This window comes from Bradysia coprophila, unplaced genomic scaffold (assembly GCF_014529535.1).
Source record: "Bradysia coprophila strain Holo2 unplaced genomic scaffold, BU_Bcop_v1 contig_151, whole genome shotgun sequence".
In the NCBI taxonomy this organism is placed as follows: Eukaryota; Metazoa; Arthropoda; class Insecta; order Diptera; family Sciaridae; genus Bradysia; species Bradysia coprophila.
The window spans coordinates 9,109,981-9,134,810 of NW_023503423.1; the positions used below are offsets into that span (position 1 = coordinate 9,109,981).

A 24,830-nucleotide genomic window follows, 5' to 3' on the forward strand; every position below is an offset into this window, starting at 1 on the left:
TGTTGAATGTTGTGAAGACACATTCAGTCCGATCTGATTAGATTTCCATTGTTCACATATTCATCCCTCCAAGCACAGCCCCAAAACACTACCATCTGAATGACCTACATAAATCCAAAAGTTCCGAATCTCTCACCTCTCCAGCAATGTACGAATGTACGAAAAAAAAAAAAATTATTCTCCAGCCAAACCATTCAACACACAATTTACATTTTGAAAATGTACACATACAAGGTGTTAATGAATGTTTACTGACTGACCCAATTTCTGTTAAGTTCCTCGATTTTATGTTGCAGTAGTTTGATGCCGCATTTGAAGATTACCATTTCATATATATGCGAATTAATAAGTCATGCTTCTTGTAAGGAAACGCACAGAACATATACAGTGTCGTTTAAACGTTAAATGTGTGAGACATTATCCAACAACCAGTCGTACATACAATATGAATGTTATATAAAATGCCATGAAATGAATGAATATGTTTCGGATAAGAAATAATTTTTTGCTCACAATTTTTTACACCGAGAATAAAATGTTGGCTTATGTAACGTATGTAATAACCCTTAACTTGGGAACATCTGTTTCAAAGCATATACCAAATCTAAAACAAATATTTTGCAACGTTCGTCTACAATTTCCATTTCTATTCGTCTGTCTATTTATCTGCAATGATCAAAAATCGTTTGAGAGTAAATTTAGCGAGTCTGCTATTTTATATACATATGCACGGACTGTTCCAGGGTGGCAAGATGTATGAGCTTACCGTTTTTTTTCCTTTCTTCTTCTTTGTTTATTTTTACCTTTCAACGGGAGCGAATGGAAAAATATAGAAATTGGATTTTCGTTAGACAAACATTTTATATTATACACCGAATTGACTGGGGAACATTTTGCTGAATGGAATAAATTTCGTTTGTTCGGTGATACGACTGTGTTGCATATATTTCTACGTCGAATAAATGATAATATTATTTTCAAATTTCAAACGAAATTATTAAAGCATTCAATTTGTAATTCCATTTTCTGCCGTAAAATGTGACGATGCTGGAACATGCACACTTTGTATAGATATGGAATATCAAACTTAAGCGAAACTTCCATTGAAGTTTAATTTAATTACTGCTGGTAAATGGAACAAAAAATACAATTTAAAACTGAGTGGCTGAGCCATTACATTAAATGAATACTAATTTATATAGCTAGGTAGGAACGTTTTCGAATGAAATTTTTTTTATTCGAGGCAATGTTGAGGTTAGCGTTTATGACTGGATGTGGGCTTTAGCAACGCACAGCAAGCATGAGTGATCGTAGTGACAGCTGCCACATGTACTATGAGAATTTTTTCCACTGTTTTTATATTGGCAAAATTTTAATGACGCCCAAAAACCACTTGCAGTGGAGGTGTGACTCAAGCCCTTTTATCCACTTACAAAAGAACTGATATTGGTGGGAGTGAAATTTTTTAAATAGACTTGTCACACGGTGGGTACTTCACTCAGTGCTAGCAATATATTTAATTTATTTGCTCAAAGCACAGACAGAACTATACAACTTTTTTGTCCATAACATTCGATACTCATCATTATTTTAAAGGCACGCCTGGCCCAATCCTAAAAAAGCCCGAACCCAAAGCTCACACATTTGCAGAAAATGTAAAAATCGTTCGTTTTCGAGTCTAAAAATTTTATTTTTTTTTTTTTTTTCAAATACAATTGGCTCATACCAATCTGTGACGAAATTTCCTTCAGCCATTTTTCGACTCGTCCACTCATGTATTCTAACTACCTTATACTTGTTTATACGGTCTTATCACTACCTTGCGCGCGTATGATTATTAAACCGTGAAATGGTTATTTGTGTACCTGTTTTGGACGATTGATTTTAGGCAATTTCGCGGAAGTGACTTAAATCAACCGTCCCAAACAGGTATACATGTGAATTTTCATGCAAAGGACAGAAAACCCGAGAAAATTTGAAAAATTGCCCCCATTTTCGGCCCCGAAGCATGAAAATTACAATTTTCGTAGTTGGTGTAATGAAAATACATATAAGGCAGTGAGGTTGTATGAGTGGATCAGCTGAAAAACAGCGTCACAAATTTGACAGTGGATAACCGCACTACACCCAAAAAAATGAGATTTTGGATGTACATTAAAATCGCCCAGTTTTAACGAGTAACTCGTAGAAAGTACGTTTTAAATGTACAATTTACGGATGAGTAAACCATTGGTCTTATCGTGTTTTTGGGAGTTTTATCCGTACATCGATGTACACTTGATCCGTACACTGCTGTACGATTAATCCGTACTTATCAGGTGACAGTTGTGATTTCCATATTTGACACGTGAGACGCCTACGACACTGTATATCCTCAAACAAGTTAATTTGGATGTGGTTAGCAAATGCTAGATTTGTTAAGTAAAAAATATTTGCTGGCTGCTAAAACATAGTGTCGTGTCAGTTATCAAATTTTAACGTTCCTTTTTATAGATTTGGCGACGTCGATCGGTAATTATATGTTTGATTAGTTGGAAAAAATTCAGTTACAGAATAAAACTTTAATAAAATTAAAAAAATTCTTGTTAATTAAAAACTGAAACTGAAAAAACACAACCATGTTACTGGCCCAATCAACGGTTCACTTTGCTTTTGAACTGTACATTATAAGCTGTTCGAAATTACATTCACTCTTCTCAGCAGCCCGTTAGTTCAGCTAGTACGACTGAGCCTGGCAAGTAAGATAAGAGGTGCCGGGTCCAAATTCAGTGCAAACTTTATATTTATTTATTTTTTTTGCTTGTTTTCTCGTCAAAACCATAAAAGCAGATGATGTGATATGATTGTATCATTACGAATCATCAATTAAGTTGCATTTATTCTTAAATAAACATTTAAACGTCATTGCCTATCTGACATTTACTGTACGTTTTAAATGTACCTAGTGTACGGATAAGTAAACCATTATCGTGTTTTTGGGCGATTGAAACGTAGAACGTTTTTTTTGGTGTACTTTCGGCTCATCCATAAATGACATTCATTTTTTTCAGTGCTTCCAGCATATTTAATTCATTAATAAACGTTTATCGAGGCATTATTGAATTAAATCTGATGGCAACACTGAAAAAAGTGCAAGTGATTTATAAATGGACTCAGGGCTGCCTAATTATTCAGAGACTTATCCTTAGCCGTGCGAAAAAAAAGAGTTCTAGTGAGGGAAAACGTTTCTTCAGCTTTTGCATGATACCCTTAGGAATCGAAAAAATCTTGTCAGATAACTAAAACAGCGTGAAAGGAGGAGTTTATTTATGGCATAAAAAATTGTAAAAATGATTTCAATACAGCAACAATACTGAGTCGAAAAACACTGACGAAATTTATGTATATTCCACTCTGAATAACAAATAAAAATCTCCAACATTCTTAAAAGACAAAAAGAAAACTGCAAATGAACTCGTATACACTGCATCCGAATAAAATTTCTCTCAACTGAAGTGAATTGAAGATTTACGAAGACTTTTTGTGTGCCACCAGTATATTAAAAAGTTACCCATCTCCATACACTTTTGCTTTATTTTCCCTTTTTCAATCGTGCTGCATAAATTGTATTACATCTTCTTCCAACGAAGAACACAACGTGTATTTATGTTAGTACTCCGCTATAACATAAAAAATGTATTTGCCATGCGCTTGTACCTTTTTTTCTTATTATTTTAGAGTGCAGTATACAAAACCTTTTTTTTTAAACATTTCACTGAAGCATTATTTAAAGCACATAGACTGTCTTGAAACTTAGATTGGTTAATTTCACACCGTAGTTATATAGGACATTGGGTAACCCTTCTATCCAATGTTTCCTAAATCAACGCTGCTGGCATTGTTCCTACAAAATATCATTTAATTTGTTCCACCAACTTTTGGGATATAATTGACACAATACACACAAGGCCCCATCAAATGTAGCGTATATAATTTATTATGTCAAGTCAAGTTTGCGGAGAGAGAGTGTATAACAACCACACACTTACAGTCGAAATATTCGGCGTGATATATACATTAACGTTTGAATCATATGGATTGGGGGTTAAATTCTGGATAAAATCATATGCAAAGGGATGTTCTATTACCGTAGCGATACCAAGTGGAATTTTTAATTTTTCGAAATCCATTGTCCAATGACCCGGAAATTATGAAAACGTCGAGTCGATAAGTTACAATTCAAAGATAAACATCTTCGAATCAACATTAGTCAAATGTCCGTCCATAAAAGACGATTACAACTAAAGAGGCATTCAGGGAAAACGGGAAAAATGGTAGGAAAGGCTCGATACAGGTGACACAAAGTTAACTAAATCACATTGTAGGGGCTGTGAGACGGTATTGTTTTTATTCAGTCTTTGGGACTTTACGTTTCATATTCTTGAGCTACCAGCGAACGTATATTTAAAGAGGTTGAATTTACCTTGGATCCTTTAATTAACCTCGTCTGCAGAACAGACTCATGCAAGGGAAAATCTGAAATCACAGATATGCTGACTAACAATTATATCACCTCACAATTGGTTACATTTTGTTTGACCTGAATTTGACCTATTCCGGAAACCCCAGCACGATGTAATGTTGTTTAAATATTTAATGTTGCCACGTCCCAGGTCACCTAACATCTGAACTCATAATTGATAAAAGTTTTTCTTTGCAAAAAAAATTATCAAAAAGTGATTTGTGCGCTACGCGTGTGCTTGGTTGCCGTCCGGAGCAATATAATATTCAGATTATGTAGTTGTTGTAAAAGCAATTAAAGCGCCTCGGACAACTTCTTTCCTTCCTATGGTATACACTCGCCCGCTACACAATATGAACATTAAAGTTGTATACAATCTCAACAAAAGCTTAATGAAGTTTGAAGATAGAGCGAAAAAAAACGTTCCTCCTAAAAGCATCGTTTTAAAAATGTAGATAAAAATCCGATATTTCTTTCACGAATGGCAGCGATATAACAGAAAGTTTTAATAATTTAATTATCCAACTCAGTTGAGCGCTTTTTTTCCTTCTTACAAAATCAATTCCTCTTCGTACTGTCTATACACCACTGGGATATACATTTGCTTTGATTGCATGATCGCTGTTCCTTACTTATATACCAACCTGACTCTGACTATTGATTTTGGACAATGAATTGAAAATTGATTTGAATGTGTAGGGGTGAAGGAAAAAACTGCATATTTTACTGGATTAATTATTATCTCTGTTCTAATACACGGTAATAATTCATTCAACTGGTTTATATAATGTATAGCTTTCGGTGGCAATGGTATTATAATCAATTTTTTTTTTGTGTGTGAAATGAAAGAGAATTGAATTATAATATCTCTGTAGATGATCGAAATCTACAATAATAATTAGGAAAATCTGTACTCTGCAATTAAATTTAATGGCAGAAGATAGAACCCACATTTCGCCATTATTTATAATTTGTATGAAATATTCCATGGATTTAGTATAATCATTTAATTCGCTCTGGTTTATTGATTCAATTGGATCTGATCTTATCAAATTGTGCACCGAGTGAATGTGAATGTGAAAGTAGTGAAAGTGAAAGCAAAGTCTATTTAAGCCGGTTGCAATATGTATCTGTATTGTAGTCGCAAATTGACTACAGAACAAACAACAGATCAAAAGCTATCGTCATTTTTGAATTAAATTTTTTTCTTACGTGAAATTTGTGCGTCGTCGTAATTGTCTTCATTAAACAATGGATACTTATGAGCCCATCGAACGCTGCAGCCATTCTGCTTTCAAGGGACATTGTCTCTCATGCCGAAAAATTAAGGCCTTGAATACGGTTTTCCAGCACTCAACGGATGTGGTTGAGGCCACCGCTGAATTTCGGATAATATGTGGCGGAAGACGACTCATTCTGCACACAATCTGTCGATCCGGTAAGGAGCATACCGCACGATTGACTGGCCGGAGAGTCAGAGAGAAAAGATTGGATTGCAACTGCAGAATCAAGGCACTTCTTCATGATTCCATCAATTTCCATCGCAGTGTATGCTTTCACAAGCAACCCGTTAAGAGCTGCTCCGTGTGCACACGCAAATCGAAACTTGAACATGTTTTCCGGTATTCAACGGACATTGTTGAAGCCTCTATCGTTACTCGCATACAGAAATCTGGGAAAGTTGCTGCAGATTTGTACAGTAAATGTAAAGCGGGCAAAGACCACCGTCGCCTGCTGGCCGATTTGAACAAAAGAAATGTTGGTGATCCCAATCAGTTCGACTGCCGATGCGTCACTAATTGGATGCATGTACGTCAGAAGAAAACAATGATGGAACGGTACGGTGTGCCATACTCAATGCATGTCCCGGCCATCCGTCAAAAAGCCATTCGATCGGCTTATTCACACAAGACGTATGAGTGGCCGTCCGGACGTACCTCGGCATATCAAGGTTGGGAGAACTTCCTCTTTGATAAACTGCTTCAGCAACATGCCGAAGCAGATATTATCGGCGGAACGGATCAATTGATGGCCAGCTTTCCGTATGTAAACAGTAAGGGCGAAAATGCTGTTTACTATCCCGATGCCCAAGTAGGCAACAGCATTTTCGAAAGTAAATCGCAATACACTGCGATGATCGATCCGAATTTAACGTTGAAAATGGCCGCTGTCGTTGCAGCCGGATTCGAGGCGCAACTGTGGGTTTACAGACGCAAAGCGAGAGAATCCCTGATTCGAGTGGTACACTCGCCGAACGGTCAAAACACCGTGTACTACCCGAAAAGAAAATTTAAAAAACCAAAACAAATGGAAAAAAATTCCACCAATAAAATGACAAAAAAAGGGGGGAAAAATCAAGCAAAAAAATCATAAAAAGTAAAAATCAAAAAAAAGCACAAAATTAAAAAAGCAAAAAAAAAAACACAAAAATCTGAAAAACCAAAAATACATAAAAATCAGAAAATCCGAAAAAAAAACATAAAACCTGAAAATAATAAAAAAAAACAAGAAAATCTACCACCCCCCCAAAAAAAACCTAAAAACAAGAACAACCTAAAAACAAGAAAATAAATTTAAAAAAATCCATAAGTCCACAAAAAAAATCCTGAAAAGAAATTTTCTTGCATACAATATTTTATTCCTCCTCTCGAAAGTCCATCTCAATCCTTCAAAAAAACTAACATTCTCCGTGTAAAAGTCCTGTATACAGAAAAAATCGTTCCTCCGCACAAAAGTCCGTCTGCTTCATACACAAAAAAAAAACAATTCGTTCCTCCGCACAAAAGTCCATCGACTTTATACACAATTCGTTCCTCCGCACAAAAGTCCATCCTTCATACATACAAAAAAGTAACATTCTCCGCACAAAAGTCCGTCTGCTTCATACACAAAAAAAAACAATTCGTTCCTCCGCACAAAAGTCCATCGACTTTATACACAATTCGTTCCTCCGCACAAAAGTCCATCCTTCATACATACAAAAAAGTAACATTCTCCGCACAAAAGTCCATCTGCTTCATACACAAAAAAAAACAATTCGTTCCTCCGCACAAAAGTCCATCGACTTTATACACAATTCGTTCCTCCGCACAAAAGTCCATCCTTCATACATACAAAAAAGTAACATTCTCCGCACAAAAGTCCATCTGCTTCATACACAAAAAAAAACAATTCGTTCCTCCGCACAAAAGTCCATCGACTTTATACACAATTCGTTCCTCCGCACAAAAGTCCATCGACTTTATACACAATTTGTTCCTCCGCACAAAAGTCCGTCTGCTTCATACACAAAAAAAAACAATTCGTTCCTCCGCACAAAAGTCCATCGACTTTATACACAATTCGTTCCTCCGCACAAAAGTCCATCGACTTTATACACAATTCGTTCCTCCGCACAAAAGTCCGTCTGCTTCATACACAAAAAAAAACAATTCGTTCCTCCGCACAAAAGTCCATCGACTTTATACACAATTCGTTCCTCCGCACAAAAGTCCATCCTTCATACATACAAAAAAGTAACATTCTCCGCACAAAAGTCCATCTGCTTCATACACAAAAAAAAACAATTCGTTCCTCCGCACAAAAGTCCATCGACTTTATACACAATTCGTTCCTCCGCACAAAAGTCCATCGACTTTATACACAATTCGTTCCTCCGCACAAAAGTCCGTCTGCTTCATACACAAAAAAAAACAATTCGTTCCTCCGCACAAAAGTCCATCGACTTTATACACAATTCGTTCCTCCGCACAAAAGTCCATCGACTTTATACACAATTCGTTCCTCCGCACAAAAGTCCGTCTGCTTCATACACAAAAAAAAACAATTCGTTCCTCCGCACAAAAGTCCATCGACTTTATACACAATTCGTTCCTCCGCACAAAAGTCCATCCTTCATACATACAAAAAAGTAACATTCTCCGCACAAAAGTCCATCTGCTTCATACACAAAAAAAAACAATTCGTTCCTCCGCACAAAAGTCCATCGACTTTATACACAATTCGTTCCTCCGCACAAAAGTCCATCGACTTTATACACAATTCGTTCCTCCGCACAAAAGTCCGTCTGCTTCATACACAAAAAAAAACAATTCGTTCCTCCGCACAAAAGTCCATCGACTTTATACACAATTCGTTCCTCCGCACAAAAGTCCATCCTTCATACATACAAAAAAGTAACATTCTCCGCACAAAAGTCCATCTGCTTCATACACAAAAAAAAACAATTCGTTCCTCCGCACAAAAGTCCATCGACTTTATACACAATTCGTTCCTCCGCACAAAAGTCCATCGACTTTATACACAATTCGTTCCTCCGCACAAAAGTCCATCGACTTTATACACAATTCGTTCCTCCGCACAAAAGTCCGTCTGCTTCATACACAAAAAAAAACAATTCGTTCCTCCGCACAAAAGTCCATCGACTTTATACACAATTCGTTCCTCCGCACAAAAGTCCATCGACTTTATACACAATTCGTTCCTCCGCACAAAAGTCCATCGACTTTATACACAAAAAAAAAACAATTCGTTCCTCCGCACAAAAGTCCATCGACTTTATACACAATTCGTTCCTCCGCACAAAAGTCCATCCTTCATACATACAAAAAAGTAACATTCTCCGCACAAAAGTCCATCTGCTTCATACACAAAATGTTGCAAAAGCGAAGTGAATTAGAGACTATTTCAGACACATCATGAACAGACTCACCACATTAAGGTTGATTGCATAAATTTTGCAAACATCCGTGACTCTGACATATGCGATTGTGAGGTGAAAGTACCGACTCTGACACCATCGATAAAATGAATATTTTTGTACTACTTCAAAGCAATTGCTTACGTAAGAAATCCTACTTTTGTATCTTAAGTAGGGTTCCCATTCGTCCTCTTTTTAAAGGACATGTCCTCTTTTTTCGGCTCGTTATTCTTTTTTACAAATATTCTAAGAACATCACTTAAACGTCCTCTTTGTCCTCTGTTTCTCATGCCTTCTTCTTCTTTAAGTAAATTTGATGCAGCTCATAACTAAAAAAAGAAACATTTTCGCTGCGCGGCGTTAATTAATAATGTTCTCCGAAAGTTAATTATTAATACAACGAACTCTTCATCTCGAAAAAAAATTCGCTCGCTCCTCTCGCATTCCTCACCACCTCATTCTTCCATACATTAAAATAAAAGTTACAAACTTGACAGGAAAGAAATAGTTTAACGTTGTGAGAGATCACGCAAGGATAAGATAAAACGAAGTTTGTATTCAGGTAGTTTGGAGTGGATGTAACCACTGAGAAGGTATCCAAAAGGATATCAGGACAATTTCAGTGCATGCATGAAGCACAGAGCATTTTTTAATTATTTGTTTTCACCATGACCTGTGGTGTAAATTACACAATAGTTGCACAAATTGCGTGTACAGTGTAATTCCGCGTCAGAAATTCACTTTTCGACCTCTTTTTTGAATGTAAAGGCGTCCTCTTTTTGTCCTCTTTTTTGACACCGAAATGTCCTCATTTTCAAAATTGAGAAATGGGAACCCTAATCTTAAGCATATACTACTGTTCCGCTGCGTTTCTCTGATTTATCTCCTTTCCAATTCTATCGCAAATGGCACATGATAGAAATCAAAGAAACTGAGAAGAACAGCGTAGATGTAGTGAGGGATTTTTTTGAAAGTGGACCAGGCTCCGTCGGAGCTATTTTTTAGCGACTCTTTGTTTACATGCCCAGATAGCCCTTAGCCCCAATAGTCCAAAACCGCAGTCGTTTAATTTGAATATTCTTTTATTGGCTAGGGAACTTCCACCAAAAGTCGAAAAATGGTGGTTTTTATACGTGATTTACTGCCGCTGCAGGCTATGGACATACATGTGTGTGGGCTCATTGGATAGGTATTGCCAAGGAGATACGGGGCAAGGCCAGATATCTTACATGTTCTGTACCGTTGTTCGAAAATAACAAAAATATTGTGTCAGTCAAAGGCTGGAAATTTTGATGAACTTCAAAAGGTGATATCTCGCACCTGGCGAATGTTTATGGTTAGATCAGTGGATACAGACATCAATAACAGCATAATTCGTGTATTCTTCTAAAAAAAAAATTTTGCTTTGGTGTGTTGGAACACCATTCACTTTGTACCCAAAAAAAGTATCCTGAACCTATCACTTCTATGGCAAGTGGGGTATCATTGTAAAGCTATGTTAAGCTTCTATCAGGGCATTCACTGATCTAAAAATAAACATTCGCCAGGAGCGAGATATCACCTTTTGAAGTTCATCAAAATTTCCGGCCTTTGACTGAAACATTATTTTTGTCATTTTCGAACAATGGTACAGGACATGTAAGATATCTGTGCTTGCCCCGTATCTCCTTGACAATACCTATCCAATGAGCCTACACACATGCATGTCCATAGCCTGCAGCGGCAGTAAATCACGTATAAAAAACACCCTTTTTCGACTTTTGGTGGAAGTTCTCCAGCTAATAAAAAAATATTAAAATGAAACGACTGCGGTTTTCGACTATTGGGGCCAAGGGCTATCTGGGCATGTAAATAAAGAGTCGCTAAAAAATAGCTCCGACGGAGCCTGGTCCACTTTCAAAAAAATCCCTCAGTATGATTCTTTAGTATGAAATTGGGCTCTTGGGCTCATCTCCATTGCGATCTGTGTTAGATACAGTTTTACCCAAAAAATATGACGATAAATTTTTAACTTATCGAACTTCCATCGTGCAATTTGTGGTTATAAAATCGTTTCAAATATAACAATTGATTTACATTCTTCGCTGCACGTAGCAACGGTAAATTATGGTTTTTAGATGTAGCAATTTATGATACACTAGTAGAGTATCACTAAGCTTTTCCCGGGATTAGTAATATATTCACGAGTCGAAAGTAATATAAAATAAAGTAATTTTCCGCGTCAAAACTAAATTTTTCTTTTAAATACAATCAGAGGCAGTGAAATTTCATCATGAATTTGCATCGGCTGTTCTTCAGCTGATTCATATATAAAGACAAAACTAAAAAAGCACATGGGTGACACTTGTGATAATTTTCATTATATCAGAGCGTCACAAGTCAACTACCGAACGTAATTGTTTGGAGATTGTTATTTTACCACTACGAATTAATGGCTACAAGCCTCCCTCTCGTCAAAATAAAAATCTCCAAAAATGGACGTTTCAAAAATGTTCATGCCATATGGCGTGCCATAAGGGAACCGTATTCAAATTCGGATGGCTTGTTCACAAATGACGACACGTCGTTGAGGGGGATTAGGGCTCAAGAAAACTAACGCTTTGAGAGGAAGATGGAGTTTCTAAAATTCAGCACAATAGTATGACGACATTTCTCGCTTTCATTCTATTAATCAGATATTAATCAGCAGATAGATCATGATAGATCAGATAGATCTTAGATAAATGATATTGACATGAAATGCTTATAGGGTAGACCTGACTTAAAATTACAACTTTAAAAAATTTGCAACACAAGTAACAAAGCGTTTTTATACCAGAAGAGTTTCAGACGTTTTTCATCTGATCTGATCTGCCTACGAAGTTGAATGTGTGACATGATATATTAGCTGTTCGCTTGTTGTTGTTGTTTTTTTTTTGTTGCATTATTGTAGAACCTCGTAAATTTATATAAAAGTTAACATCTAAAAATGAAAAGGTATTCATTTTTCCCTTGTCATTCTTGACATTTCGTGTCATGATGACTAGTGAGTAGTAAAAATTTGAGAAAGGATAAAGTTTTGATACGAACAACAAACAACTCAGATTAGTCAAAAATGTTGCATTAAGTTTCTGTCTTATAAAGTTCTTTGTAAAGTTATTCCGGCAAATCACTTTGCTATATTGTCTTTCATTGTACTTAAAGTAGGTGTCGTTTACAAGGTTAGGCTTGGTGTCGGCTTTAATTTGAGGAAATGAGGAAAGCTTTGCGTCAAGAGCACCTGTACACCTGTATAATATTGTTGATAATTATTATCATAAAGATGTGAGAACTATGAGAAGGTGACTTGACACTTATTTCAATTTATGATGCCATTTTCGAAACTGTTTGCACTAATAAGTTGAGTGTATTTTGCGTTGATGTGCGTGAAATAGATAGGCCTGTTATATGATGGTAAGTTATATTTAATAATGCATTACGTCCGTGGTTCTGCAGTAAGTTCCATTGTTTCCAGCTCCCTTCATTAAACAAAAAAAAATAGATTTCCTACTAGCGCTTCACCAATCATTTCGTTCGTTTGATAAAGTAAAGTACTTTAAATTCAAGTAGCACCATACTCAGCTATTATATGAGATATATCGAATTCCATTTGCTGACTATTCCAACCGTTTCGACACAGGGAGGGGGTGGTTAAGATTTGCGTTACGGTCGATACTATTTTTTGTGGAGATTTTCTTACATTTTGCCTGACATTTTCTATCAGTGTAATATCTTAAATAATGTGAACGGACTTGCGTCACGGCCCTTCACTAACGTAGGGCCAAGAACCCACAAATGAACAGTGTAAAATCAAAAATATGGGTCTGCATTTCGTAACTTTTATTGATTGTAAGTTTTATTCATATCGTCTAAATGCCCTAACTTAATTGATATAAAGTGGAATCTTTGATAAATAATACCTACTAGACTGATATTTCGTACGATAAAATGTGTCCCCAATATCAGTTTGTATAAGATGCACTGCACATTTCGTACGATTTCCGTAGAATGTTACTCCAATGCCTAGTACGTGTTAAGGCCTTTGATAGTTCAACTTGAATACTGAATTAAGAGGGCAATCCCATACCACCAAACATTTCGTATCTCATGTTGGGACCACATATTTTACGTAATTTTGTTCGAAATTTCCTCTCTAGGTATAAGAGGAGAATAAAATCGCTGGAAGTTATAATTTCTCAACTGGGCATGGGCGATAAAGATAATGATTATCGATAATTATCAATTATCGATAATCTATAATTATCGACTTTTTTTATCGAAAATTATCAAAAAAATATCGATAATCGATAACTATTGATATTTGATAATTATCAAGATATCGATAATTCGATACATCGATATTTCGGTCCGAAAATCCGATATTTATCGATATATTCCGATATATCGGTATATTCTCATGAATTTTCAGATAAATATCAAAATATCGATATTTTGATAATTATCGATAATTATTAAATTATCGATAACGATATGATTAATCGATTATCGATAATTTCTTTCGATTGATATTATCGATAATTTTGAACGTCTCCAATACCTATTCCCAACTCTATCAAAATAAACATTGACACAACTATTGACACATTGTTAATTATATTCCATTTATTTACAGATGGATTGCCTACTCCTACAATAAAGAAACGACGGACATGTTTCTAATCAATTAATCAAAGTAACAAAATCAATTTTAGTAAATTAGTGCGCAAATAACCATAATATCGATTGTAATAATGAAACTTAGACGTACGCGACTTAAAATCAATAAATTTTCCGAATTTAAATTACACATAAATCAAAGCATTGCTCGTAGATATAAAATTAAATTATAATAAATAACAAAGCAAATAAACAAAAATCAATAAATAAAATTCAATAATAATTAAAGTGTTAACCAAATTTTTAATTTTCAAAACGTAAATTCTTCGTCTCAACTAATTAGTGATTTAATGCTAGAAAAACAAATTTATTGCATACGTAAAATGATATAATTAAAATAACTAAGACAAATAAATTAAATTTGAATAAATCATTTGGTAGAAATGACGACGACACCTACAGATGGAACAGGTAATTTTATAATCAAATTTTCGATTTTCTTTATTTAATTATTTTCCTAGACACTTTCGTCGTTCTAATGAAACTCTCTGTACCTCTCCACTTTCTCTCACACTCATCATCATCATTTTCTGCGCTGAATTGATTGCGAAATAAAAAGTTATTAATTATGAATTCAAGTCGCGCAGCTGGATACTTTGTAATATTTTATAAGAATTATAATAATTTCCATCACGAATTTTCAAGCTTCATAATTTACGTAACAATTTCTTTGATAACGACGTTTCCCATGAGACAATTTCGCAATTCACGACAGACATAGATCGGAATTATCTTTACATTAAACAAATTTCTTCACTTTATTTCCAAATATCGGTTCCTATCGTGCCTATCGATGATGCAAAATCAACGAGATGAGAAACAATTCATCATGGATAATACACTTTCAAATTTTTACTAGGATTTGAACATACGTTCGTCTGCTGGGGATATCAGACTTATTGCATAATTCTATTGCAGATTGAGTTAAAATGAGAAAATATTCATGTGTACGGTGCGGAAATTATTGTTTTGTCCACTCGAATGCATTTGAGAAAATTGCATATTACTACCAGTCTGTGAATTGATAAGTCAGTGAAGGAATAGGTGTTTTCTCAACTGCAACTCAGTGATGAAATGTAAGACTTTTGTTGTATTGCAACTCGGTGATAAATGGTTTTTAGGCACACGATGTGTATTCACGCCGTAAGTGTGCCTAAAATTTGAATTTAAAGTGAACGATTCGATGAAAAAGTGAACCAAAAAGTACATTTTCGCAACAATTGACGAAAAGTAGGACTTTCCTTTGCCTTTATTGCGAAAAACGTTGTATACAACATGATGATAAATGCTACACATCTAGTACCTAAAAAAGCATTTATCACTCGGTTGTATAAATAACTATTCAACGCTTCCCTGTATGAAAATGACCCTACGTTAAAAAGACCTCCGCACTTTTTATTTTGAATTTCGACCGCACTTACGGCGTATTATGCCACAGACATCGAGTGATAAATGTGTGCCAATACACAACGTATTACCGAGTTGCAAACAACCTTTTTCCAAATAAAGACAAACAAAGGTTTACTTTCGTCACTGAGTTGAAAATAGTTAATTACATGCTTTTGATTTCTTTAGAAAACAGGAGAATTTGGGATCCATCTGGGATCCATTAACGTTTTCGTGTGACTTGTAACCTCAGCTTCTTCTCGGATCAACAAACTTCACTCGAAAACTCGAGTTTTCATCTTCTTATTCCTTGTCATAAAAAAAAGGAAATCTCACTACTCGGGTTACCAATAATCCGAGAAAATGCAATTTTCAATTTTCTTCTCATCAAAGACAACCGGAACTTTGTGCTGAGGCGAGAAATTTACCTTCGTTGTGACTCGATGGTTATTCCAGATTTCTATTACTTCATTCGATCTAAGTATTTTGAAGAAAATCTTGTACTTCATAGTTTGTCGTTTATTTCTGGAGTCTTTATCTATAACAGATGATTTCTGTACCTAGTGCAAATGCATTTTTGTTGACTATGAAAATAATTTCCTTATGCTCGATATGTAATTAACCTTTCCATAGTCAGTGCCAAGAATTAAAAAAAAATCTTTACCTTCAGCACCACCAACTCTGTAAGCGAAAAAGCATTGATCCATTGTTTGTCAGTTTTGGTAAACGGTGTACGGTGACTATTAATTTCCTTTATACTTCATTCAATTTGTAACTATTTATAAGATAACTTGTCTTGCCGATTCGTTTCGTTAAATAAGTGATAGGGATGGGCATGGAATGTATGGATTGCCATAGAATTCATTTTATTTGGAGTCTTTAGGGATCGGTGATTATAATAAAATTTTCTCTTCAATTCGGTTAAAAAGGGAACCCCTTTTCAGAACAAGTTCCTTTATGCGTCTATTTTCATGTCTGCAATAATCGTAAATTATTACCAGCAACACACTGTGGTGTATAGTGTCAGATAGGGTATACTAAGGCCGCTTTGCATTTATATTTGTGGAAAAGATAGAAAAAATGTACTAAGGATGGGTCCATAAATATAAACAAGTTGAAATAGACGAAATTACATTTTTTTGTTGAAAAAAAGTGGAAAGACTTGATGTTATCGCTTCCTTAGCAAAACACTTTTGATACACCTAAGGGTTTTACTTTTCATTCACATTATCAGCCGTAGCAGACGAACTTGTGATACATCAACGATTATGACAAGGATGTGAGCCTACCGTAACTCAACAATAAAAATCTTCAAATTTATCATTTTATCAATAGACGAACATATACGATTACACTCGCGAATTTCCTCGTTAAATCGAGTCAACAAGATAATAATGATGGTAAAATTCGGATTTGAGTACGATAAAGCTTATTCCGAAGCTTATTCATCAAAATATAGAAATATTTAGGCGAAAAGAGAAAAAAAAATCCCCAACAGCAATTTCAGAAAATCTTTGAGAATTTTTGCGAGAAGTACATTTAAGCTGCTCATCCATTTTTTATAAGATTCTTTTATGATGGAAAAAACACAAATTCCCAAAATTTCACCCAGATAATGTTAGCATGGATATGAAAATGTTCTTCAATATTATCCCGTATATCGACACATAGAAGCTCTGAACATTGGAAAAAAGAAAGATAGAGCACTTCATGTGATATGTGTATTCAAAGTGTAGTTTCCATATAATACGAATAGAAAAATTCTTTTATGTCAAGAAAATGTGGTAGATATACACTAACCATGCTACTGAAAGCTCAATCATATTTTTCCACGTTTTTCTCGTTTCAAACAGAGAAAATGGTTTATAATATTTTCACAAATAAATTTCTCGGAAACTGGAAAATATTTTCGTTTTCTGAAAGTGTCAGTTAAGCTGCTCTTTCATAACATATAAGGTAACATCCTCTGCATGGATGCAATTTGACATATTAGCAACAACAAAAAACAGTTTCTGATCTCTTTGCTTTCTTTGTCCATTTAACCGAGCCCCGTTGGGAGTTCCGGCTTTACGTGATGTTTGCAAGCTCTCACGTATAAGTTCGAAAAACATTGATTGTAACGGATGGAAGCAACGAGCGTAATTAAAAATTGCTTTTCTATTTACTTCCATTATTTAAGAGTAAATTAAGTGTAAAGAAAATGTTTGTAATGCTGCTGATGCACGGAGTTGGTTTTTTTATCATCTATAGCTTTTGATGTATGCATTGACAATATTTCACTTTACTAAATGATATTTTTATCGACCGTTTTCGCGATGAACAGTAACAAACAGTGTTATTTAATCAATGTCGCTATGCTTCGCTAGGCAAACGAATTTAAAATCCACCATGCATTTACGCTGAAATTGAGTTATAAATTCCAGCTTTTAGATTAAATTGAGTGCCTGTCGAACAATTTATCGGATTAAAATTCGCAACGGGCTTTGTTATTTTATTGAAAATTCGCCATCATCAAAATAAACAAAAATTATGAGCGCACTTCACTCACAACTGAATTTATTGTTGCACAAACAAGGAGCATATTTTCAAGCATGTACGGGTGAGCTACAATTAATCTATCACATACGGCTATATTCATCTGTTGTCCATAACGACGACAAAAATAATGACAAGTTCTGGGTAATGGTCATATTTATATAGTAAAATGCATGTTAAAAAAATTGAAGTACAAGATTTGAAATTAACAGATTAAAAATACTTTCATCTATGGAAGTAAAAGACCCGATTATAATTATATAACTGGTCAGATTTCTGCCGTCTGTAACAGGTTTCATTCTCATTGCATGTTGTCGCTTTAGGTATAGTAGAACCAAGAGGTAATTAATCTAAAAAAAAATTGCTGAAGAAAGAGAAAAATGGATTCAGTTTCTTCCTTTACGTAATAAGCATTTCCGACCATTTCTTTACTTCATTACATTTCTAACGAGGCCGACATTTTTCTTCAATTTTTTTGTTGTGCTGTGGAGTTTGCTGTATACAAGTTATACAGTGCTTCAGAGTTGGGCCAAAATGAAATTTCAATTTTAGCTCAATTTTACACTTTTTACTTTTTATCAAATTGGCTGGATTTAACAGCGAAATAAATTATAAGAAAGACGTAAAAAATCTGCAGAAAATATTTTTCTTTTAAATTTTCTCTGTTCGCCCAATTTTGTGAAAGTTTGGAGTATCTCTGGTGATAATTACCCTTTTTGAACAATGGAGATGACCTAAAATATTTTGGAATGATATTTCTAGTAAGGCCTTAGGACTAAATAACATCATTCTAACTTCCAGTCACCTGTTACTCTGTGAGCTGCGGGCAAAAGTAGGAAAATATGCAGTTTTGCTTACTTTCTCGCCAATTAACTATTCATATAACGGCCCGATTTGTGTTTTGGAACACTTCCCGTTGAGTCGAGACAACGTTTATACGCTAGAAAGTTAGGTGGGCACGCAGAATAGAGGTAAACAGCGTAAAACTCATTTATTTTTTTGTTATGTTGGGTCTCGAAACAGTCAGCATATTTGTCTGTTTCCCGCTGTTTTTCGACTGAGAAATCTTTTGTTTAAAATTTCACTGAGTCTCTTATGCAAATTACGACAGATCAGGGTTATGACTCGGATCAGGTTGACGTTTACCTGATAATTATTTGATCGTTACTTAAAACCTGAAAAACTGATTTCAGGAAGCTGACAAATTTTTCCGACAAAACTGTTCCGATTATACCTGAACCTGAAGTCAATTTTTCAGGTTTCAACTTCAGGTTTCAGATCAGATCGAACCTGACCTACGATTTATTTGCTTTACTACAGATGCATTACCGTATGTTCCCGTTTTAGAGGATATGCTTTTTTCGAAACATCTCTTTAAAATGTGCACAACAAAAGACAAGAAACGTAACTTCTGATTCTTCATTTTCAAATGCGAAAGTTTTTAGTTGGTCGCAGAATGGTGAAATTGAAACCCAAAAGTTTGATTGACCATTTTTTCTATAATTGAATGTCAGAGGTTTTATGGCAAACATTTCTAAGTTGGTTCGTAAAAGTTGATTATTTAGCAAACTTTTTTCGCTGATTCACAAGCATATTACGACGCTGATTTCATCACTAAATATTACGTTTATATTAAGTGATAAAATGTGATGCATATGCTACGTGCAACAATGAAATACGATAGCTTTTCCTCACATTAGATACCGTACACGAAATGTGCGATTGAATAATTTACATAGCGTTCAACTCATTAATTTCGTGTGTTAACATCTTTTCCATAAACAACCAACAACCTGTTTGGTATGATATCCTAATTTCTTTCAGGAAATTCACGAACAACAGGTAAATGAAAAACCGTTTTTCGTTTTTCCTTATGTACGGTTGGGATAGTGCCAAGAAAATAAACACATTTTTTTGTTCGTACTTTCGTAATGCATTGTTATGAGGTAAAAAATATGCTTATCGACACTGCCAACAAAGTTGAGGATACACGAAAACGGAAATCAAATTATAAACGAAGGGTTTAAGCAATCAGACTGATAATCTGCATAATTTACCGACGAAGGCAATTAACAACGAAAACGATAAATCTTTTTCTGCGGGTGAACTATGTAGTCCACGTTCTTATGGCGAAAAAAAAAATGAGGGCCTGCCACATATATGGGTTTCATTATATGGGTAACTCCTGCTAATTTGAGACTTTTCGAAATATTTTCACCAAATGAAAACCAACTTTTTTTCCTTGAAAGCTGTTGACCAGACGCGCCGGTGGCCGAAATGATCTCGGGGAGATACCACCATAAAAATGAATGCTTGTTTTCAGCAAATTTTTGAAAATTCTAGTTTATTTCACGAAACCTGAACCGATTTCACTAAACTTTTTTTTTGCTGAAAGCTATTGAAAAGACGCGTAGTTTGACACCAATATGAGGTCATTGGGGTAACGTCTCGGGGAGATATGACCAAAAAGTGTTTGTTTGTATTCGACTTTCCAAGATATTCTCAATAAATCTCAAATGATTTCTGTAAACTACTTTCCCTGTAGAAACGAACGCTATAATTCCACAATTGCTCCAAATGACATGAAATTAAATTTTTAGAAGATGGTTCATTCTGCTTTGAAGTAAGGTGAAGTCACCTCGACCCAAACGTTACCAAAATTGCATTTTTTTCAATTAAAAACTGACGATCGGTTTCATTCGAAAGCTATAGCATATGACTTCACGATAAAAATAACTTTGGCTCGATCAGGTTAGTTGGGTGGGTAAAGTAGGTGAAATCAGCTTCCCAGTGGTGATAAGTGTCATTCTCGAATTTTGACACGTTGAGGTTATATCGAAAAATTTTGTAACCATTTTTTAAATCGGTTTTGAGCCAAGGCAACATTTTCTGTGGGGCAACAACCATCAATTTCGATAAAAAATATTTCTGGCTATTAACGACCACCGAAGAATATCACTTTTTTATAGACACATCTCCCACAAATTTTGGGCTACCAACCTCATATTGGGCTTAAACTGCGCGTCGTGACCATAGCTTTCAGGTGAAAAAAAGTTTACAGAAATCCGTTAACATTTGGTGAACATATTTCGAAAAGTCACAAACGTTTAACGCCGACTTCTTCGATCACACAAGTCACACTTCGCAGGCCAAAAATTCCAATTCTTATTGGCATGAAAGCACTGGGTCTCCTGAGTATTAGAAAATTTTTAGACTGATTTGTTACCGCAAAACATAGATAACTCAGCTCACTTTATGCCTCAGAAACGACGAAAGTAACGCAACTAACCATGGAATTACCCATGTATTGAGTGAAGGCATTGAGGAGAAGAAGAAAAAAAAACCTTTTGTGTTGTCTGAACACGTTTCACTTTTTCCACACATATTCCTCAATTTTTCATCCCTTTATACCTTTTGTAGACGTTTATTACACACACCTGAACAGCATTATACCATACTGTCTAAAAGTTAAAACCAACATATTGCTTTATAAAGAATGCACTGGAAAAATTTTCCTTTGGCCTCACAGACCGGCCGTTTTGCTCTTAGATGTATAACATTATGATGAATAATTTTTGAGGGGTTATGAGAGAACCAGACACTTAAGCATGTTTTCTTGTTCTTTGAATTCTGTTAGCCGTACTTGTAGCAGAAAAACGAATACAAATTGTAAGATTTTTTTTTTTTAATTTTCTTTATGGTTCGTCATTCTTGGCAAGATTTTTTTTTTCGAAATAAATTTTTTAGATGTAAATATACGTAAGATGAGGTGTAGAATGAACACTTCAAATTATTAATTTCAACTATGGCACAGAGGTAAATTGGGTATTTTATTCAGCGGTAGCCTAGTGAAACTGTCTTAGCTCTATGAGTAGTTTTAGTTTTAAAACGGGAAGAAATCAAAATTTACACACAAATTAACGGTCTCTCACAACAAGCTGGATAGTCCTTTGAGTAGTCGACTGCTCCTTGGAAGCATCCACTTCCATAATTTATTACCGTCGGACCACAATCACATCTAAAAATTGAAAGAAGAAAATTAGGCCGGCCACTCTCTAGGTCTGAAAACATACGAGCAATTCAGCGTTTTGCTGAGTCGACTCAATTATGCAGCATTTTTCATTGTTTGACGTATGGCTAAACAATGGAAAACGCAGCCTAATAATTGTCGATCCCATCACTGCTAAATTGCTAGTCTGTTTTCAGCTTTAGGAACCAAAACGATTTCACTAACAAAGTTTCATCGATGTCAAATGGAGCCGCTTTGCAAGTTGCTATAGAACAACGACCGGTTTGAATTGTTTCGTTGATTGCAAAATATTTGAATACTATTGGATGGTAACAGTCTTTGGCATGGGCTGAAAAATAAATCGAGAATAATTAGCCGTCTAGGTTCCTTTAAAAAAAGGATTTATATCCATGCCTGGATCCGGGAGAAACGAATGTACAGATAATAAAGTACACAATAAAACACAACCGACGACGAATATTTTCAACATTTTGTATGGTCTGTTACTAAAGACTTCGGATTCAACACTAACATTCAACAGAAACGAACTGCGATAAGTATTATTGGTGAGATAACCTGCTTGTAGGTCGATTTAAAACTGGTTCGCCAGTGTGCGCACAGTTAAAATTTTAATGACGGAGAAGATACCATAATTGCTTGGAATTTCATAGATTTAAAATTAGAAAACAAATGAGTAAAACCAGTTGCATGAGATTCTAAAGTTCACACATATAGGTACTAAATTCACGTACCATTTCGTTACAGGATCAAAACATCAAGTAGTTGCATACACCGAAAAATCGCAGATCAAACATGAAAATCGACATATTCAATTGGTGCGTGAATATGGTTTTCATCCTCGCACGAAGGCAACGGTTGAAGATGGAGCTGTATTGCCCCGAAAATATGAACCGTTTCCACCAAATATGTTTGGAAAACCATTGGAGGAGATTGATTCGTTCATATATGAAGAAGTAAGTGGCTATTGTTCTATCATTGTTCGTCTAAATTAAGATTGAATTAATGTGTTACAAGTCGAAAATGTTTCCTTTTTCTCGCAATAACGCCGATTTAATGTTGGTATAACACTATGGCTGATGTATATACAATTCTAACAAAACCAAAAAACTGAATTAATTTCCTCGAATTTTCCTTCTCTTCCAACCAATTATTATTGTATCGACCACACATACGAAAAAGTTCTAATGAAAATGGAATAATATTCAATCGAAAAATCGTTAAATAAACTGACAAAACGGAAATATTTGATATTGAAGTGAGATAAGTGTGTATATACCAAAAATAATGAGAAAACATATCGACAGCGGTATTTTGCTGATACAGAATCTATTATTCATATTCCATACGAAATCACGTCTTTGACGGTTTCGTTTATTATTACGAACATATTTTACTCTTGATGACTTAAGTTTCACCGCATAACTCTGTCACGGCGGGGCCGAACAACTTTATTTTGCGAAGTTTAAAGGCACACTATGAAAATGTTTGGGAAGACGTCGTTTCTACTACTTTCCTCGAACAGATCCACGAAAAAGATTTCAGAACAAAAAAGTTATGTTTTGGCCCTAAAAACGATTTTCCGTTGAGCAACCCCACTTTCACGAACTCCGAAAAAAAATAGTTCAGTCCCACCGTGTAGTATGTACATGAAGAGGCATTTCATAATAATAACTTCCACTCATTTACAGCTGTGGTTTTTGAAACATGTCATCACCACCATCGAAGAACTTAGTCGTAAATGAATAATGGCAGTGGGGTTTATGATGTTAAGGAGTATGAGCGGATTTTATTATTATACTTGTACAAAACGGTGCAGTCATTTCAATGCGAGCTTTTTTTTTCGACAAAATTTAATTCGTAGCCCATCGTGAAATAAATTGTCTGACTGTAATTAGGTCGTTCGATGTGCTTAGACTGTAGAATATTTTATCCGATTAAATCCCACTACAAGCTCAGTCACATTTCAAACAAAGTCAGTCTTTATATTGCCATCAAATGCAAGAATTTTATTGAGACAATTAGTCTTCTCTTCAATGAATGTTGTACAAGCTCTACGTGAATTTTAATTAATTAGACGAAAACTTACGACTTTTTTTTGTCCTTCATCCAGACACCGATTTTATAGTATGTTTGTTCATCAAAAATGCATAACTAGCCAACAAATTGATCTCCTAGGTCAGGTTTCAGTTTGTTAACCTAAAGTTTTCATACCAGTTTTCAGGTCAACCTGTCAGGTATTAGTTCAGGTCGGGTCAAAATCGATTTAATCAGATTCAGGTCAAACCTGTAGTGCACCGTATTTTTTGGAAATAGAATTTTTGGAATTAAATGGAAATATTTCAATATCGAGTGGAATCCACTAAATTCTTGGAATTTTTAGTGGATATTAAATTGAATATTCAGGATTGTTGCTTTGGCGAATATTTAACTGACCTTATTCATGGAATTGAATGGAATTTTCAATTAGAAACAAATCAAACGGAAAAACTAAGTTCTGAGGGTGGTTACTGGTTGCTGGAAATCAACCGATAACAGCCGGTGTCAAACAAAACTAAACCAGACAGGTCCAATATAACTTTCATCAAAAAAATACGTCATTCGATTTCTAAACTTTAATGGCATCCATATCAATTTTCCCCTAATTCTCTTAGGTTGCATTGCTCTGATCCTTCAGATTTTTCGTGGATTGATAATCACTTTCGATAAACAAGCATTATGAGCATTTTAATTCCACAGATTTATAAATTAACGATACGAATCATTGAATATTACCGATTTTTGCCATCAATTTTTTGGCTCATGACACCAAACTGTGAATTTCATTTCAGTCTAGAGAATGAGCTAATTTTAACATTGTTGGTTTAAAACTGAATGACATCAGTGTGTAAGAGTACACGAACATAGTTAAATTTAAAAACGATTGCCATTGCAGTACCAGAACTGTCCATTTTTTATTAATTTTTATGTGCTGTATGTTCATTTCA

General features: G+C 35.0%; 1 protein-coding gene and 1 long non-coding RNA gene across 12 annotated transcripts in view; one reads left to right on the plus strand and one right to left on the minus strand.

The window, feature by feature from the left end:
- LOC119074910 (sodium channel protein 60E) overlaps positions 1–24,830 on the plus strand; it is a 90,818-nt gene that overhangs the window by 1,289 nt on the left and 64,699 nt on the right. For 10 of the 11 annotated variants that reach the window (XM_037181257.1, XM_037181258.1, XM_037181260.1 and 7 more), the window contains exons 2-3: positions 13,852–14,306; positions 22,591–22,799. In XM_037181257.1, coding sequence (XP_037037152.1) covers positions 14,279–14,306; positions 22,591–22,799 — 237 coding nt within the window. In that variant the 5' untranslated portion in view covers positions 13,852–14,278. Of the gene's footprint in view, positions 1–13,851; positions 14,307–22,448; positions 22,520–22,590; positions 22,800–24,830 lie in introns of those variants that run through there. The other variant, XM_037181261.1, reaches the window with a different exon arrangement.
- LOC119074914 lies at positions 21,506–22,174 on the minus strand. The gene is made up of 2 exons (XR_005087267.1): positions 22,051–22,174; positions 21,506–21,834 (listed from the first exon to the last, which is right to left on the minus strand). It is a non-coding gene; the product is annotated as an uncharacterized LOC119074914 (long non-coding RNA).